This window comes from Chiloscyllium plagiosum, unplaced genomic scaffold (assembly GCF_037043375.1).
Source record: "Chiloscyllium plagiosum isolate Xiang-an unplaced genomic scaffold, Cpla_swu_hap1 HiC_scaffold_8, whole genome shotgun sequence".
Classification (NCBI taxonomy): domain Eukaryota; kingdom Metazoa; phylum Chordata; class Chondrichthyes; order Orectolobiformes; family Hemiscylliidae; genus Chiloscyllium; species Chiloscyllium plagiosum.
In genome coordinates, this window is record NW_028270146.1 from 68,926,789 (window position 1) to 68,942,980 (window position 16,192).

The 16,192-nt window shown below is 41.5% G+C and overlaps 3 protein-coding genes across 5 annotated transcripts in view; 1 reads left to right on the plus strand and 2 right to left on the minus strand.

The window, feature by feature from the left end:
- Positions 1-16,192, minus strand: part of LOC122553687 (uncharacterized) — a 258,177-nt gene that overhangs the window by 101,023 nt on the left and 140,962 nt on the right. The window lies entirely within an intron of this gene.
- Positions 3,401-5,185, plus strand: sstr1a (somatostatin receptor 1a). Its single transcript, XM_043697859.2, has one exon. It carries the CDS (start codon positions 4,047-4,049, stop codon positions 5,151-5,153), a length of 1,107 nt encoding a protein of 368 aa, XP_043553794.1. The 5' UTR covers positions 3,401-4,046; the 3' UTR covers positions 5,154-5,185.
- Positions 7,207-8,935, minus strand: clec14a (C-type lectin domain containing 14A). Its single transcript, XM_043697858.2, has one exon. It carries the CDS (start codon positions 8,804-8,806, stop codon positions 7,484-7,486), a length of 1,323 nt encoding a protein of 440 aa, XP_043553793.2. The 5' UTR covers positions 8,807-8,935; the 3' UTR covers positions 7,207-7,483.

Here is a 16,192-nt window from a genome sequence, read left to right on the forward strand (position 1 = left end):
CAGGTGGCAAAATGCAAATGTTCAATTTGACCAATTACAATACGCATTCATGTAAAAGTCAATGCCATGGAAGTTGAGCCCATGGTTTTTGACTTAAACCACTGTAATTTTTCATAAACTACCCATCCTCATGAAGTATATCAGGGATAAAAGTGCAGACTCAAGGCATATTCCTAGGGATATTAATGATTTCATTGCAAACGAATGAAAATGAAACTCACTTATTCTCACACCAATCCTCCCACCCAGTAAGGCAGTTTAAGATTTTTTTCCATCCTGTTTATTCACTCACTGCTGGCACCTGTGGAAAATGGATGAGTAAAAAGAAAATAGAAAGACATGCATTTATATAACACGAAGTCAGGAAATCCCTTTTGCAGGCAATTCAGCAACTTTACAAGGTAGCCATTGTTGCAATGCAAGAAACAAGGTAACCAAATTTCCACACAGCAAATCGCAATGAAATAAATGAGCAACGAACTTATTTATGGTGTTGGTTAAAGGACAAATATTAATCAAGACATCAAAGAAAACTCCCTGTTCTTCTTCAAAATTGCACAATGGGATTTCTCACATAACTTGAGGGGACAGAGGTACCTAATTTTAAGCTAATTCAAGAGGTAAGGTCCCTGAAAGTGCAGCACTTGGTACTAGATTGAATTGGAGATAAGACTTTATGCTCAAATCATGAGAACAGGGCTTGAACGTTCTGATTCAGCATTATCAACAAGCCATGACTGACACAATCCCTCTTTACATCCTCCTCCAGTATGCCTACTGACCTGTGACCATAGGCCTTAACATCCTTCACCTCATTAAAGTCATATTGACTTCGTGATCCTTTCGAAAAGTAGTTCACTATGACACATTGTTCCTTAGGCCTTGGAATCATAGAATAGAATAGAATCATAGCATCCTCACAGTATGGAAGGAGGCCATTCAGCCCATTGGGTCCACACTGCTTGTCCAAAGAGCATCCCACCCAGACTCTATCCGCGTAACCTTGCATTTCCCATGGCTAATCCAGCCAGCCTGCACATCTCTGGACACTATGAGCAATTAATGCCTGGCTAATCCACCTAACCTTTGGAATGTAGGAGAAAACCAGAACTTCCCGCCTGGCTATGCTGCCTAGCAGCAGCCCACACAAATCATCACAGTAGGGTTGTTGCCTGTATCACCAACTCTCATCCAGACTGTCCCCCAAATCCTCTTGCACATTATTCTCCCTTAACATTTGACCTCTGCTTTAAAAGATTAATTCTCCACCATTACCACATCAGCCCAAATTTCTTGTTAAGATATATTTTCACTCCTTTTCTCCTTCATTCCCCATATCAAGTGACTTTTCATCCTTAGTGATTTCAATCTGCATCACAGCTCACTTCTTCTCCACCCTTAAGTTCTATATGAATCATTCTAACCACACTTTTTATGACCTCCTTACAACCTTCTGTTTCAAGCAGGTTGTTGACTCCTGTATTTCCTTCTTTAGTTTGGTGCCTGTTTTTGTATGATTATGCTCCTACAAAGCATGTTGGACATTTTCCTGCATTAAAGGCTACAAGAAAACAATTTGGTGTTGTAATTACGTAATTTGTCATGTTTACCAAGTGCTTAATAGTTGGCATTTGCAGCTCTATCAAAAGAGTCTCAAAGTTAAAGGGAAGAAATTGTGGATATTTTATGAAAGGAAGTGATAAATTTCGGTAACTGTAGAAAAAGAATAGACATGGGAGATAGTATTTCTACAATGAATACTCAGGGAAATGTCAAGATTTATTGTTTGAACAAAATCCTAAAAGTTTATTGATTGAAGTTTTCAAATGGGAGAGGGAGTAAGTATGCATTGGCACAAAAAAATCAAAACCATCCTATTAAGATTATGACAGTGCATATCAATTTCAGAAATGCTTTAAATTCAAAATATAAGTTGAAAAGGAAATAACTAAAATAAAATCACCATTGATGCACTAATATAGCTTTAGTTATAAAAGACAAATGCTACTTATTGTTAATATTTAATCTAGAAATTACAGTTTGAGACCAAGATAGGGAAATGCACCTGAATTTCATGCTTGTATTTGTTTTCTTGGGGCAGGTCTGTTTAGTGAGTTAATAGTTCATCTGAGATAGTAGATTGACATATATCTGATAAATAAATTGTTTGATTACTGCTATCCACCATAGTAATTTCTAGGTTTTAATCTTAGAATACATTTTATGTAAAAATTTCCAGTGTTAAATAGTTGAAATTCATTGCAAAATTCCTAAAGTGCAGGTATAGGATTTTGAATTATTGAAACCCTTTTATTGAAATAAACTAAGAATGGAAGTGAATAACAGTGCTAATGAACACTAAAATATTTTAACTGTAGTTCTAGAAATGTCCAAATGCATCTTGTGAAATAAAAGTAATTCTGCTCATATAATCATGTACAGAAAATTAAATTTATTAGTTAAATTGTCAATAGATTGACAACTCAAACAGCTAATGGTTCAGTGATGCAATAAATATGAAGAGAAGACAAACAATAGCAGTACTATCAGCTGATTTAAGCATTTGAACAGAAGGCTAAATTAGCTGAAATATAACTTGAATAAATGTCATGCACTGTATTCAGAAAACTAAAACGGTATCAGATTTGTGCAAACACCACCCATAAACACTGCTATTTGTTCTGCAGAATGGAATTACACTGAGATCACTGGTCCTCCAGTAATTTGCAGGAGGGTTACAAAGTCACATTGCAAATTTCCTCTTTCAAAAGCTCTGTTTACCTATCAAAGTAATCCTATAAAATTCAAATAGGACTACACAGGGTAGATGCAAGAGGATGCGCCCCATGGCGGGGGATTGCAGAACCAGTGGTTACAGTTTAAGGGTGTGGGGTAAATCATTTACGACTGAGATTAGGTAAAATGTCTTCAACTAGAGAGTGGTGAGCCTGTGGAATTCATTACCTCGGAGAACAGTAGCTTCCAAAATATTGTACAATTTCAACAGGAGTTGGATTATAGTACTGGGGGCTAAAGGGATCAAAGGATATGAAAGAAAAGTAGGAACTGGCTTTTTAAATTTTTTTTATTTTTAATAACACACCTACTGTGCGGTCCAGACAGCTCAGAGTCAGTCCCCTCCTTAACACAAAATGGAGAGTAGGAACGGGCTATTTAATGAGATGACCACCCACTCTCATAATGAATGGGCGGAGCAGGCTCCCAGAGCCATATGGTCGTCTCCAGCTCCTACTTCACAGTCTACCTTGAAAAGAAGCGCTGAGAAAATGTGGTGTTGACACTAATTAACAGAACTTGGCGTCTAAGAGTTGACGCACTGGTTTAACACATCGAGGAAGTAAAATAGAAAAGCAAAAATCAGTTAATTTAGCAATACCTGTGCACAAGACATTTTAAATATTATACCGATTTGCACGAATTGAAATAGCATTATTATAGTACGGTGAAGATGAATTATTAGAGCGTTGAAGTTTATCTTCTATAATTAAATGATGCTAGGATTCTGGAATCCTGCCATACTTGGATTAAACTTTCACACGAGCCACACACACACACACACACATTTGGAGGCAGAGTGCTGCATGTATTAAGTGACAAAGCGTACACGTGATTCCGAGTTTGCACCAATGCCTGAGGAAGTCGGAGAGATGTCCTTGGTGTGGAATCGTATGAGGAAAGCTGTTAGTGGAAGTGTGTTGTGCCCCTTCTCCTGCGCTCCGACAGTGAGGTCCCCCGCTTTGTCCCCGCTGTCTTTCTGACTCGGAGCCCAGCCCAAGCCGGCTCCCTGCCAGTCTCCAGCTCCCCGCTCCTGACGTTTGCCTCTTCATCGTTCTCGGGTTTTTTAAATCATTCCTCGGCAGCTTGTCTGTGAGGGAAGGCTGGTGGATGGCGCGCCTGCCGACTCCAAGGAGTCAGAGGGGAGAGGGAAAGCGAAGGGAGCTGCAGGGGGCGCGGCTCGGCTTGGCAGTGCGCTCCGGCGGAGCACCGACCCGACCAGGAGCAAGCTCACGTTAGCACCTCGCAAGATGTATCCCAATGATTCTGCCAGGCATCTGGCCATTCTAGATACTGCCATGGATGCTGCCAATTTTACTTGGAATGGGACTTCAAGCGATACCCAGTGCAGTGCCATCCTTATCTCCTTCATCTATTCAGTGGTCTGTTTTGTGGGACTCTGTGGGAACTCCTTGGTTATATATGTGATCCTCAGATATGCCAAAATGAAGACAGCCACGAATATATACATCTTGAACTTGGCCATCGCCGATGAGTTGCTTATGCTCAGCGTGCCCTTCCTGGTGACCTCGACCTTGCTCGGGCACTGGCCTTTTGGTTCTTTGCTCTGTCGCCTGGTCCTCAGCGTGGATGCCATCAATATGTTCACCAGCATCTACTGCCTGACTGTCCTCAGTATGGACAGGTACATTGCGGTGGTGCACCCTATCAAAGCTGCCAGTTACAGAAGACCCACCATAGCCAAGCTGGTCAACCTGGCAGTCTGGCTGCTCTCAATCATGGTCATCGTGCCCATCATTATCTTTGCAGGCACAGCCAGCAACTCGGATGGCTCGGTTTCCTGCAATATACAGATGCCGAAACCTACCAAGCGGTGGCTAGCCGGCTTCGTGGTCTACGCGTTTTTAATGGGCTTCCTCATCCCGGTGGTGGCTATCTGCCTGTGCTACATCCTCATCATTGTCAAGCTGAGAGTGGTGGCTCTGAAAGCAGGCTGGCAGCAGCGCAAAAAGTCCGAGAGGAAAATCACCTTGATGGTGATGATGGTGGTGACGGTGTTTGTGATGTGCTGGATGCCCTTTTACATTGTGCAGCTGGTCAACGTCTTTGTGGACCAGCAGGAGCCCACCGTCAGTCAGCTCGCCGTCATCCTGGGCTACGCCAACAGTTGCGCCAACCCCATCCTCTACGGCTTCCTGTCGGACAACTTCAAGAGATCGTTCCAGAGGATCTTGTGCCTGCGCTGGATGGACAGTGTTGCAGAGGAGCCCATAGATTACTATGCCACAGCTCTCAAGAGCAGAGCGTACAGTGTGGAAGACTTTCAACAGGACCCGTTGGAATCCAATAGCATGTACCGCAATGGTACCTGTGCCTCCCGGACCACCACCCTGTGAGTCAGCACAAGGAAGGCAGTTGTACGGCAAACCAAAACAATCCCATTAACTCCGGAGAAACCACTCCCTGTGACAGTCTGGCTAAAGTTGTTCAACAGCTTTCTGCTGCTGTTTGCTGAATTGTTCTCTTCTGTTGTTTGAAGCTGTGAAAGCGTGAGCACTGACATTTGCTGTTTTATCAAGGCCTCGATGTATGCGCCGTTTCCCTTCCTATCCGTCAGCAATCTCTGTTAGTATCTCAATTCAAACTGAAATATCGTCGCGCCGGAAAGCCGCTGGAATGCTCCTGGGAAAATGGCAAGTGGGATCCAAGGTGGTTTTGTGGACAAGGATTCCGCTTTCTCCAAAAGATGTCGCCCTGGGCTATTTCGCAACCGTTTGAAATCCCAATACCCCCCCACCCCCCCTCGCCTCCACCGCACCCCGGTCCCATTGAACTGCACAAGTTAGTGCAGTATCACCTTGGGGCGAGTTTGAAAAGTGACTGGCTGCTGAGGGCCAGTTTGTGATTTTAACTGCACAGGTACTGAAAGAAACAGCAGATTACTACTTCCGGATTATCCTTCGCTTCCGCTCAGAAATGAAGTATTATTATTACAGCAATTCTGGAATATACCGTCTTTAAATATAATGGATTTGTATTGCGTCTTTCGACAAGTCCAATTTGAGGGAAAATCGTTTTGATGTACAAGAATCAAAGCTGATTGTGAATGAATGATCACACCGTTAGAGGGTGGTTGTGTTCAGCTTTGGAATGGAATGATAAGTGACTTATAGAAGGTTTTAGCTCCATTCAGTCCGTACACTGTAGGCGGCCTTTCTTTTCGAATTAGCTACTCTTCATGCCTTTTAAAATCTAATTTTAAAGTTGTATTATTCACGGCGGAGGTGTATCTTTCAAACTTTTCGACATTAATCTGTACATTGCCAAACAACGGTGGTAAAACCGAAAGAACTGCCGATGCTGTGAATCAGAAACAAAAACACAAGTTGCTGGAAAAGCTCAGCAAGTCTATTGAACTAAGAACAAATCATGTTTACGTACAATCTGCAGAACTCAAGAGGCTTTTCTATTGACAGTGATGATATAGATCTGCCTTACTGGACAGCGCTTAGACAATCACAAAGAAACACGCGCATTTTAAAATGTAAATTGACGTTGGCTAACGTGACAATATAATTTTATTGTTGGAACTCAGCCAAGTGGATGGCCCATTCTCAGCTCTTTTAGAGTTTCTGATTGGCAGGAGCTGCCATTTTGAACACTCAATCTTTAAAAGCCACATTTGATGTTTAAAAGGCCCAGTGAAATCGTTCGGAAGCCGAGTATTCAATACCATCTCAGTTAACCTTTCCAGCACTGGGTATACTACTGACTCAAATCAAAACTCAAAAGTCCACAGATTCCATAGCTTTTCTTTGTTGAGAAATGAGCAAATGGGGTCAGTGTATTTACTCACAGGAGAAGTGAAATTACGCGGTATGAAAAGATTAGTTTAAAGAATACATGCTTGGTTTACAAGTGGCTACAATATATTGGGATGTTGTCTATTGACATATATCTACTCAGCTCTTTTGTTCAGTGCGTCACTTCATATAGGGGGGTGATCATGTCCGTTATATTATTTGAACCGAGTATTATTTAACTTTTTAACATATTAGAGATCAAGTCTGTGTTAAACATTGCTCGTATTTTAAGAGTAAAATATTTTAATCAAAGCCACAATTGATTTCAGCTGTATTCTTTTGTAAACAGCGGCAGCGTTTTAATGGCATCCGTCCAAACTGACGTTTCCTGGAAACGACATTTACTCATCCGATCAATGTCAATATAAGCCCAGTCTCGATAGTTGCAACAATACTAACTGCACGTCCTGGTGAATGACTTTGGTTGTTAGCATATTTGCATGGTCAATAACCCTATGATCATGTGTCTTTTATTTCTAAGTCATTGCAATATTTTTTTCTTGCACAAATTGCTTAGATATTTTTTCTATCGCATCATTTACTTAAAGTTGCTAAGTAACTCACAGCAACAACTTGGCAAAAGTCAAACTGTTTAACTTGTTATTCTTTATTGTACAGTCAATGGTACACAAGGGCATCACCTATCTATTGGGGACATTATTCGTGTTTCCTGTTCAGTAAAGTATACACAGTAGCCTTCTAAAAGACCGTTATAAAAATCCACGCTTCCTTCACGTTAAACCAGATAAATTATGCATTACCCCAGTTATAGGATAGTTATATTCGCCTCCTGTAAGTTAACACATACGTTGGTGCAAGATTGCAATTGTAGAGTGAGCGCCTCCTCGTGGCTCCTCAATGTGCTAACGACTTATTTCACCGTTTTCCTTGGGAACGTTAACTTCATTTTCACTCGCTGATGTGGTTTCAACATAATGGTTTTCGTTTGTAACATTCACAGTTTCCACCGAGTCTTTGGCGTTCACCTGAGGAACCGAAGCTGTGCTTTTCAACGCCAGGCCATCCTCGCTGGGTGCTGCTTTGTGGGTGCCTCCTCTTCTCCGTTCCCGAATAATTATTACCACAATCATGATCAGCAGCACCAGAACCAGGACGCCGATGATGACCTGATATATTAGAAAGGGCGCGTTTGAATGCGCTTCCTGCTTTCCTTGTTCTGCATCCCTGAAAGTTGGGGGAAATGTAACTGTTACATTTTCAGCAGTTTGAGGGAATGGTCTTGTTGGAGGTTCAGTGGCTAATGTCGATGCAGGGAAAGCTGAGATATTGGCAGCTACACTTGCTGTGCCTATGAACCCGTTCCTGGACGATTCATTGAAGCCAGATTCCACATTTCCATTTGGAACGCATTTTCTTTGTAGAGGGTCCATGGAAAAATCCTTGTTACAGTAACAGAAGTAGTCTCCGGCGATCTGAAAACAGCGATTTTGACACGAGCTTTCATTTGTTTTATTCCAGCAGCTGTTGCACATAGATGCCTGGCTCCTGGAAGATGACCATTTGATTTTCCCGTTCTCGCGGTCACATTTCAAAACGACAGACTTGCCGTTGGGGCAGCCGATGATAGCCACTGAACCTGCGGGTACAGCGGGCCAGAACTCACTCCCACTCTGCTGGGGTTTTTGATACACCACCTCTCCAAATTCAAAATTGAGATGCTCGCACATTTGGTACTTGCAGATGAAACCATCGTTTTCTTTGTTGCATGCGGAAGTTTTCCATTGAAGTTGGTTTGGGAGAACCGCCTGAAGTTGCACACATCTCTCGTGTGTGCAGGTACGCTCGGGTTCCCCAATCCAGGGACTGTAAGTGGAATGGTCATTCCCATTAACCCAGTAGAATCCACGGAGCGGTTTGTCAGGATAGTAACACTGTTTCACCTTCCTGTGGAGTCCTATCCACAGGTGATACAGTTGTGCTTTGGCTGGCACGTTATTTTCCAATAGCCGCCGAATGTTCTCGGCTTCACCTGGACTTTCCATGGTGCTCAGGATTCCCCTCTTGTCCTCGCATAGTTTCTTTGCGTGTGGAAAGGAACGTCTATCCAAATGCAAACTGTAACACATTCCAGCATTGCAAAAGTTTGGTGGTGTTACCTGGGACCGAACCCCTGAATTTTGTAAATAGTTCTGTAGCCAAAGTGCAATGAACACTGAACGAAGCATGTTAAGAGTTCCCCAACAAGGGTATTCGCGTTAGGTGCAGCTTTCTCAGACCGGGAGGCTGTCAAGTTGGTTAGCTTTGTCTCCACTTGACTCCTGCTTCCCGACTGTAAGGGATCAAACTCAAACACGCCCCAGCTCTAAGGGAAGTCTGAGAATTATATTTATGGCTTGTGCATCCTGTGCCCCGTCGACAGGAAGTTGGAATTCAGCACTTTAAAGAGACCCTCTCCAGGAAAAAGTGCTTACAAATATGAGGGTTTGACAAACATTGGCGTGTTTCGAACACGCCTGCAATAGGATTGTTGCTTTACAATGGGAAGGAGCCAAAGGCTCTGAGCAGCTTACCCGGTATTGGAGAGGACCAGGTTTATGGTGTAGCGTTGATAACGAGAGGACGATTCAATAGCCTTGAGTTGTAAATAGGAATCGGAGCCCTCTAACAACACAATTTTGAGTCAAAAAAAAGTCAGTCATATTTCATCTGTGTCAAGATAACTGTTAGTCGGTGACAAAGGAACAACAATATAACTAGAGGTGTTTTAAGAAGGAATATAAACATGGTACAAAAGTCTTGGATAAACAATTAGGTGGAAATAGGTACTGCTTTGTACACAAGGTTTTGTTGCAAATTTGATACCTCAGTTCTGTAACAACCACGTCCCTGTCTTCAGCATAAATACCTTTTCATAGCTACAATCAGTTCTGGAGAAGTGTCACTGGACCCTAAAGTTAGCTCTGCTTTCTCTCCACAGATGCTGCCAGACCTGAACTTCTCCAGCAATTTCTGTTTGTGTTTCAAGAAATAGCACTACTTCCTTTGAACAACAAACATTACAGGCAGCTAAGGACAAAAGACAAGCTAGATAATACATGCAGTCCCACCTAAATCATACACTTCAGACAGACCTGCAATCAGGCTCCTCAATCACACTAGAGCATACATCCGATGGCTGGCTCAGATGATCACAAGGAACAGCCATCATCTAAAACAAAGAGAAATCAAGAATGATTACAGTGGGAGTTGTCAGCTGTAGATGGAGACATTGCTGGAAATTTGCCCTGTGACATTCTGGCAATGTGATGCCTGTCAATATTATTGCATTTACATGTCATCACAGGCATATTACTAATGGACCCCACAGCCGCTTCTGATAATGTGGCATGTTGGCCTGCTCCTAAAGATGTTCAAAATGCTTCAAACTTGTGTCATGAATATGGCAAAAACTCCGTTGCAATGGATGTTTCAGAGTCAACATTGGGTAAAGGAGAAGTACATGGAGAAGGTTATGAACGAATAGAAAGGAATAAGTTGATTAGGGATAGTCAACACAATTTTGTGAAGGGTAGGTCGTGCCTCACAAACCTAAGAGTTCTTTGAGAAGGTGACCAAACAGGTGGGTAAGGATAAAGCGGTTAATGTGGTGCATATGGATTTCAGTAAGGTGTTTGATAAAGTTCCACATGGTAGACTATTGCACAAAATACAGACGCATGGGATTGAGGGTGATGTAGCAGTTTGGATCAGAAATTGGCTAGCTGAAAGAAGGTGGAGGGTGGTAATTGATGGGAAATGTTCATCCTGGAGTTCAGTTACTAGTGGTTTACTGCAATAATCTGTTTGGGGTCACTGCTGTTTGTCATTTTTATAAAAGACCTGGATGAGTGCATAGAGAGATGGTAAATGGAGTTTAATGTGTAAAGTGTGAGGTGATTCACTTTGGAAAAAGCAACAGGAATAAAGAGTACTGGGCTAAATAGTCAGATTCTTGGTAGTGTAGATAAGCAGAGAGATCTTGGTGTCCATGTCCATAGATCCCCTGAAAGTTGCCACCCAGTTTGATAGGATTGTTAAGAATGCATGTTGTGCATTGGCTTTTGTTAGTAGAGGGATTGAATTTTGGAGCCATGATGTCATGCTGCAGCTGTACAGAACTCTGGTGCGGCTGCACTTGGAGTATTGCGTGCAGTTCTGGTCATCAAATTATAGGAAGGAGGTGGAAGCTTCAGAAAGGGTTCAGAGAAGATTTACTGGGATGTTTCCTGGTATGCAGGGAAGGTCTTATGAGGAAAGGCTGAGGGACTTGAGGCTGTTTTCATTAACGAGAAGAAAGTTGAGAAGTGACTTAGTTGAGACATACAAAATAATCAGAGAGTTAGATATGGTGGATAGTGACAGCCTTTTTCCTTGGATGGTGATAACTAGCACGAGGTGACATAGCTTTAAATTGGGAGGGTGATAGATATAGGACAGATGTCAGAGGTAGTTTCTTTACTCAGAGAGTAGTAAGGACATGGAATGCCTTGCCTGCAGCTGTAGTAGACTCGCCAACATTTAGGGCATTTAAATAGTCATTGGATAAACATATGGATGAAAATTGAATAGGTTGGATCAGCTTCAGATTGTTGCACTGACCTGTGAAACCATCGAGGGCCAAAGGGCCTGTACTGCGCTATAATGTTCTATGGCAAGAAAATAGATTACCATGAAGCTAGGTGTGAGCACCAATTCAAATATATTACAATTGACATGCCAACGAACTCTTCCTGTCCATTTACATATGCTCATGATACATGCCATCCAAAGTTTATCCTTCTGCATTGTCATTCTTAAAAAAAAGTTGACAACTGGTGCAAAAAAATGGTCCCTCCAAAACCATATGCACTGTACTTCATCTGCACTGTACTTCACCTGCACAAAGCCAGTGCCAAAAAAAAGTTTGCATTACATAGGTAAGAGAAACTAAAGATTGATCTCAATTCAATATACTCTGGAATGAGTTTGAGATACAAACATCTGAAGAAAACAGCAAAGGTCAAAGGCAGAAACAACCTATTAGCCAACGTTATCTGACCTATATGGGCTACTGCTGTCACAACATTCCAAATCTCAATACTTGCTCTAATATTCTCCACAGCAGAGTATTGTCCACTAGTCTGGCACAGCTCAGCACAGATTGTGGACATCGATTGAATACAACAATGTCCATTATAATTGGAAGCCTCCACTGAACACCTCTTCCAATCATTCTGTCTTCCCAAATACCACATCCACACATCTACCAATTAATACAAATCTACTAGTTGGCATAACTATCTATGCTACACTTTCTACTCCACAATGATCTGTTCAAACCATCTAATGCCTGTCTTTCATCTCAGATCCCCATATGGAGCAATTTCCTACAGACATCTTATGGATCATGGAACATGGAATCGTAAGTAAGTTCCTTGTGACAAACCCCACCTATCTTATGGCTGGTGTTAAAGTATCACAATGAGAGTGATCCTTGCTAAACAGATTCTGGACAAACCAAGGCCCCTGTGCAACCAAGTCCATTGCTAGTGCCTGAATACAAACTGTGAAAGCAATTTTGGAAAGACACTGACATGCTGCATGTAATTGATTTACAAGGATGTTGCAAGGGTTGGAGGATCTGCGCTACAGGGAGCGGCTGAACAGGCTGGGGCTTTTTTCCCTGGAGCGTCGGAGGCTGAGGGGTGACCTTGTAGAGGTTTGCAAAATTATGAGGGGCATGGAAAGGATAAATAGACAAAGTTTTTTCCCTGGGGTCAGGGAGTCCAGAACTAGAGGGCATAGGTTTAGGGTGAGTGGGGAAAGATATAAAAAAGACCTAAGGGTCAACCTTTTCAAACAGAGGGTGGTACGTTTATGGAATGAGCTGCCAGAGGAAGTGGTGGAGGCTGGTATAATAGCAAAATTTAAGAGGTATTTGGATGGATATATGAATAGGAAGGGTTTGGAGGGATATGGGCTGGGTGCTGGCAGGTGGGACTAGATTGGGTTGGGATATCTTGTTGGCATGGACGGGTTGGACTGAAGGGTGTGTTTCCATGCTGTACATCTCTATGACTATGACTAAATGAGACATAGCTCTTGTATAGATTGAGTGGCCGTCTAAGCACCTTAAATTCAGAAAATTGATTTTGAAGATTTGGATTCACTAAAAATGAATATCTTAATGATTCCACAGAGGCTATAGTAAGTACATTAGTTCATGGTTCCATCCCAATTGTTATTAACCATGAAGTTCAAAGATCCAGCCAGTTATTCATTGGCAGGCAGTCAAAGAAAACTGGAGGTGGGAAAGAGATGTGGAGAATTTTGATCCTACAAGTAACTATTAGTTACTTATTGAAATTGCTTCAAATCCAAGTAGTAACAAAGGAGCATAGGAAACATAAACATAGAACAGGAGTAAGTTAATGAGCCCAAATGACTATTGCAGTATTCAGTGAAATTGGGCTTATGCCCGAAATGTCAATTCTCCTGCTCCTTGGATGCTGCCTGACCCGCTGCGCTTTTCCAGCAACACATTTTTCAGCTCTGATCTCCAGTATCTGCAGTCCTCACTTTCTCCTGCAATTTAACTCATCACATTAACTCTAATATATTTGTCCCACATTTTTAAATGCACTTGTTTAATGAAAACTTATCAATTCTAAATTAAGAAATAAGAATTGACCTCATATGAATCGTCATTTGAAGAAGAGAATTCCAATTCTATAGAGCTTTTCCTCATTTCACTTCTGCAAGGCTGGTTCAAATCTTTCATGTTAGCTTCCTCAACCAGCAGCAATTGGTTGTCTCTAACTACCTTATCAGTTTCCATCATACCTTGAAAACCTCAATTAAGTCACCTCTAAACATTTCAAATTAACTTTTATTTCTGAAAGCCTCTGCTTCCAGCTTTTCACAATTTAGACAGTAGTCTATTCGATCCTTTTTGGGTTAAAAAAGGTGAATGATCTCACATTTCCTTACACTGAAATCAATTTGGCTCAAATTAGCCAATTCAATTCATCATTTAATATCTCTTTGTAATTTAATTCTTCCATCTACACTTACTATAATACTGCCTATTTTTATGTAATTTGACAAACCAGGATATATAACTTTCTATCTCACCATTAGTCACTCATAAATACAATGAAAAGGTGAAGACCCAACATGGATCTTGCAGGACACCCCACGTCCCATTTTGCCAATTATAGCAACTACTCTAAGGAGGGGTGTGTTGATTTGCAATGGGCTGTGTCTGTGTCTGTGTCTGTTTCTGTGTCCTGTGTCTGAGCCATGAGCTTTGAGGTTGATTCCAGAATTTGATGGCCATGAAAGGTGCTTCGGTAATATGACCAAACAGGTTGACTGTCAATCTGCAAATCCTTCCCATATGTCCGATGGTGGGAAAGTATCCTGGTCAGCCATCCTTCAAAAAGCAATGGCAGTACTACATACTCTGCTGAGTATAACCATGGACCTTCGCAAATCAAATAGATTTGACATCTAAGGTTGTCAATGCATTCTTAGGACATGGGACATGAAGACAGAGTGAGATAGAAACAGATATGTATTGTACTCTATCTCTGATGGCTTAACCAATTTCCTCATTGGATCAATAATTAGTTACAACGCAAAAAACTTCAGTTAGCTATCTTTTTGAAAGATCATGTAGTGATACAGACAGAGGTTTACAGCACAGGAAAAGGCCTTTTGGCCTTTTGGATTTGCATTGGTCAAAAACAACCACTTAACTATTCTAATGTCATTTTCCGGCCCTTTGTATTACAAGTGCACCTTTAAATGCTTCCTAAATGTTTGGTGGTGTCTGCCTTTATAATCTTTATAGATAGTGAGTTTCAGATTCCCACCTCCTTGATGAAAATATCCCTCTCACCTCTGTCATTGGTCTCTCCGCCAAGGGGAAAGGTATCTTCCAGTATCCCCTGTGTTATGGAGCAGGCCAGACCCCCTCAAATCATTTCAGGAAAATGGACCAGGCCCTAACTTTGCTAGTTGTTTAAAGGAGGTGTAACGCGGATATTCCCAGAGGGATGCAGTTGGTGAAGCCACTTAGTTTTAAACAAACAGAATTTATTTACAAGATTACAAAATGAAATACAAACAACAGAGAAGAGAGTACAGAATAGCTTTAACCATTTGAACCTCCAAGGAATCATACCAACTTAATGATGCTGTTCCAAATACTTACAAAAATCCCCCTAAAGATCCTTGGTACAAAAGGTAAAATCAAACACAGAGTCTTACAGGGGAGAAGTCAGAGAGACAGTACAAGCATGGACCTGCCTCTTTGGGTCCAATAGCTTCAAAACTCTCTGAACTCCTTTCAGTGAACAGCCAGACGCTAAAACCAAATCAAACCAGAGAAAAACTGAGCCAGGAGAACTGGTCATTTCCCTTTTATTATACTTTTTAAAGGAAAACTTGAAAGCCTTATGCTCGAGGCAGTATCTGTTAGTTATAATCAAATTGGCCCTAAAACCCATTGAAACCTAAACTTTTTGGAACCTATGTTTTTTTACAACCTCTCTTTAAAAAATACCAAGGACAACATAACCTTATTCAAAGGAGCAGCAGCATCACACTTGCCTCCACCCTGAAAAATAAAAATGAACCATCAACACCCAAAGATGGCTTTAACCTAAATTGTTAGTATTCTACAACAGACATATATTACATTGACAATAATCATCCAAACATGTAGAACTACAATTTGTTTCAGTCCATTTTACTCCTACCACCAAATGCCTCTGTTCCTCGTTCAAGTCTCAACAATGCATTGTCACTCATGTTTTCTCGACCTGCCACGTGCACAATTTTCAAATTGAATAGCTGAAACAAGTAGCTCCATCTAAACAGTCTGGCATTTTTGTCCGTAAATTTTTCCACAAACCTCAATGGGTAATGATCAGTGTCTATGATTGTCCCAGACACGTTACTCGAAATGTTGTAACGCCAACACCAAGCTCAAAGTCACCTTCTCAACTGTCAAATATTTCTGCTGAATAATGTTCAATTTCCTGGAGAAAAACCCAATAGGTGTTTCTAACTTCTCGCTATCTTCCTGCAAGACCACAGCACCGACACCCAGATCACTCGCATCGATAGCCACTCTGAATGGTCTTGCATAAAAAGGTACAGCTAATACTGGGGCAGTGGTTAACATAGCTTTCAGGTTGTCAAATGCCTTCTGACAGTCTGCTATCCACTGAAACGTCTTGCTTTTCTTTAGCAATTCAGTGTGTGGAGCAGCCGCACTACTAAAATATGGTACGAACTTTTGATAAAATCCACTCAATGCCAGGAATTGTAGTACTGCTCTTTTTGTTGATAGTTTGGGAAACTCCCCAGTTACCTTTGTTTTTGCATTCCATGGGGCCATTTGTCCATGTCCAACAATAGGAAGGTGACTTGGGCTTTGGCAAATTCACTTTTAGCTAACTTTATCACCAAGCCTGCCTTCCAAAGTTGATCAAACAAGTCTGATAAATGTTGCAAATGTTCCTTTCACGTGTGACTGAAAATCACCTATATATATGTCACAATTGGGTAATCTGGCAATGACC